At 47.3% G+C, this 940-nt stretch overlaps 1 protein-coding gene across 1 annotated transcript; it reads right to left on the bottom strand.

The window, feature by feature from the left end:
* Positions 1–50: 50 nt before the first annotated feature.
* On the bottom strand, positions 51–874 carry LOC121938848 (anion exchange protein 2-like; the record flags this gene model as incomplete). The annotated part of the gene is made up of 2 exons (XM_042482000.1): positions 51–186; positions 694–874. Coding segments are annotated over 2 exons (317 nt in total), but the record flags the coding sequence as incomplete, so codon positions are not given.
* Between the last annotated feature and the right edge of the window lie 66 nt (positions 875–940).

The raw sequence follows: 940 nt of genomic DNA, 5'->3' as shown, positions 1-940 counted from the left end.
GGAGGGAGGGAAGGATGGATGGATGGATGATGGATGGATGTATTTGGGACCTGTGGCGGAGCAGCAAAGCTCGGAGGACGTTGGCTCGGTCTTCAGCTTTGATCTGGTCTGAGATCACCATCTGCTCCACCACCTGCTGAGCGATCCCCGGCAGAGTCCTCTGCTTCAGGTCCAGGAGCACCGCCCCTGAAAACACAACGCCGTGACATCACACACTGACATCATCACACACTGACATCATCACTCTCCTCTACATCAGATCCCTGATGTTTCATTCAAGGTGAAAATCCACAGATGGAAACATGTTATTTTATTAAACATCAATGACAACATAAATATGTGGATTTCCATTTGCTGATTTTCCTTCTCTGTTTTGTACAGGTTTTATTGGTTTTAGTTTTTAGATAAATATATGTACAGGATTGTGGAAACAACAACCTTCCAATCATTATGAGGAAATACCGGCATCATTACAGGAAGTACTACATGTGCACAGCACGTAAAAAACATGATGTAATGATGTGATGAAGAGAGGAAGGAAGCCTTCACTTTCTGCTGCAAAAAGAGTGAATGCTCTATCTGTTATGGTTTTTATATGAGATGGATTAAACAGAATCATGCATGATTTGTTTAAACAGTGTTGATGTGTAGTGTCAGTGTTCCTCCACTGGGGGCAGCAGAGTGCCTCTTCACCGTGCGAGATGGTTTTTCGGAGCTCCAGCAGGGAGCGGAAGGACAGGGAGGCGACGTGAGGCCTCCCCCAGCGCTCCGTCTCCTCCTCCACCTCCTCCTCAAACTTGATCCATCGAGCCGTCTCCCTCCACTGCAGCTCCTGGTTCCTGTCGATCACCAGCTCGTTCAGCTCCACAAACACCTGCACACACACACACACACACACACACACACACACACACACAAACACACACACACACACACACAA

The sequence above is a fragment of the Plectropomus leopardus genome, unplaced genomic scaffold (genome assembly GCF_008729295.1).
Source record: "Plectropomus leopardus isolate mb unplaced genomic scaffold, YSFRI_Pleo_2.0 unplaced_scaffold35908, whole genome shotgun sequence".
NCBI lineage: Eukaryota > Metazoa > Chordata > Actinopteri > Perciformes > Serranidae > Plectropomus > Plectropomus leopardus.
The sequence above is the reverse complement of the archived record's forward strand: the minus strand, read 5'-3'. Positions and strand labels throughout refer to the sequence as shown.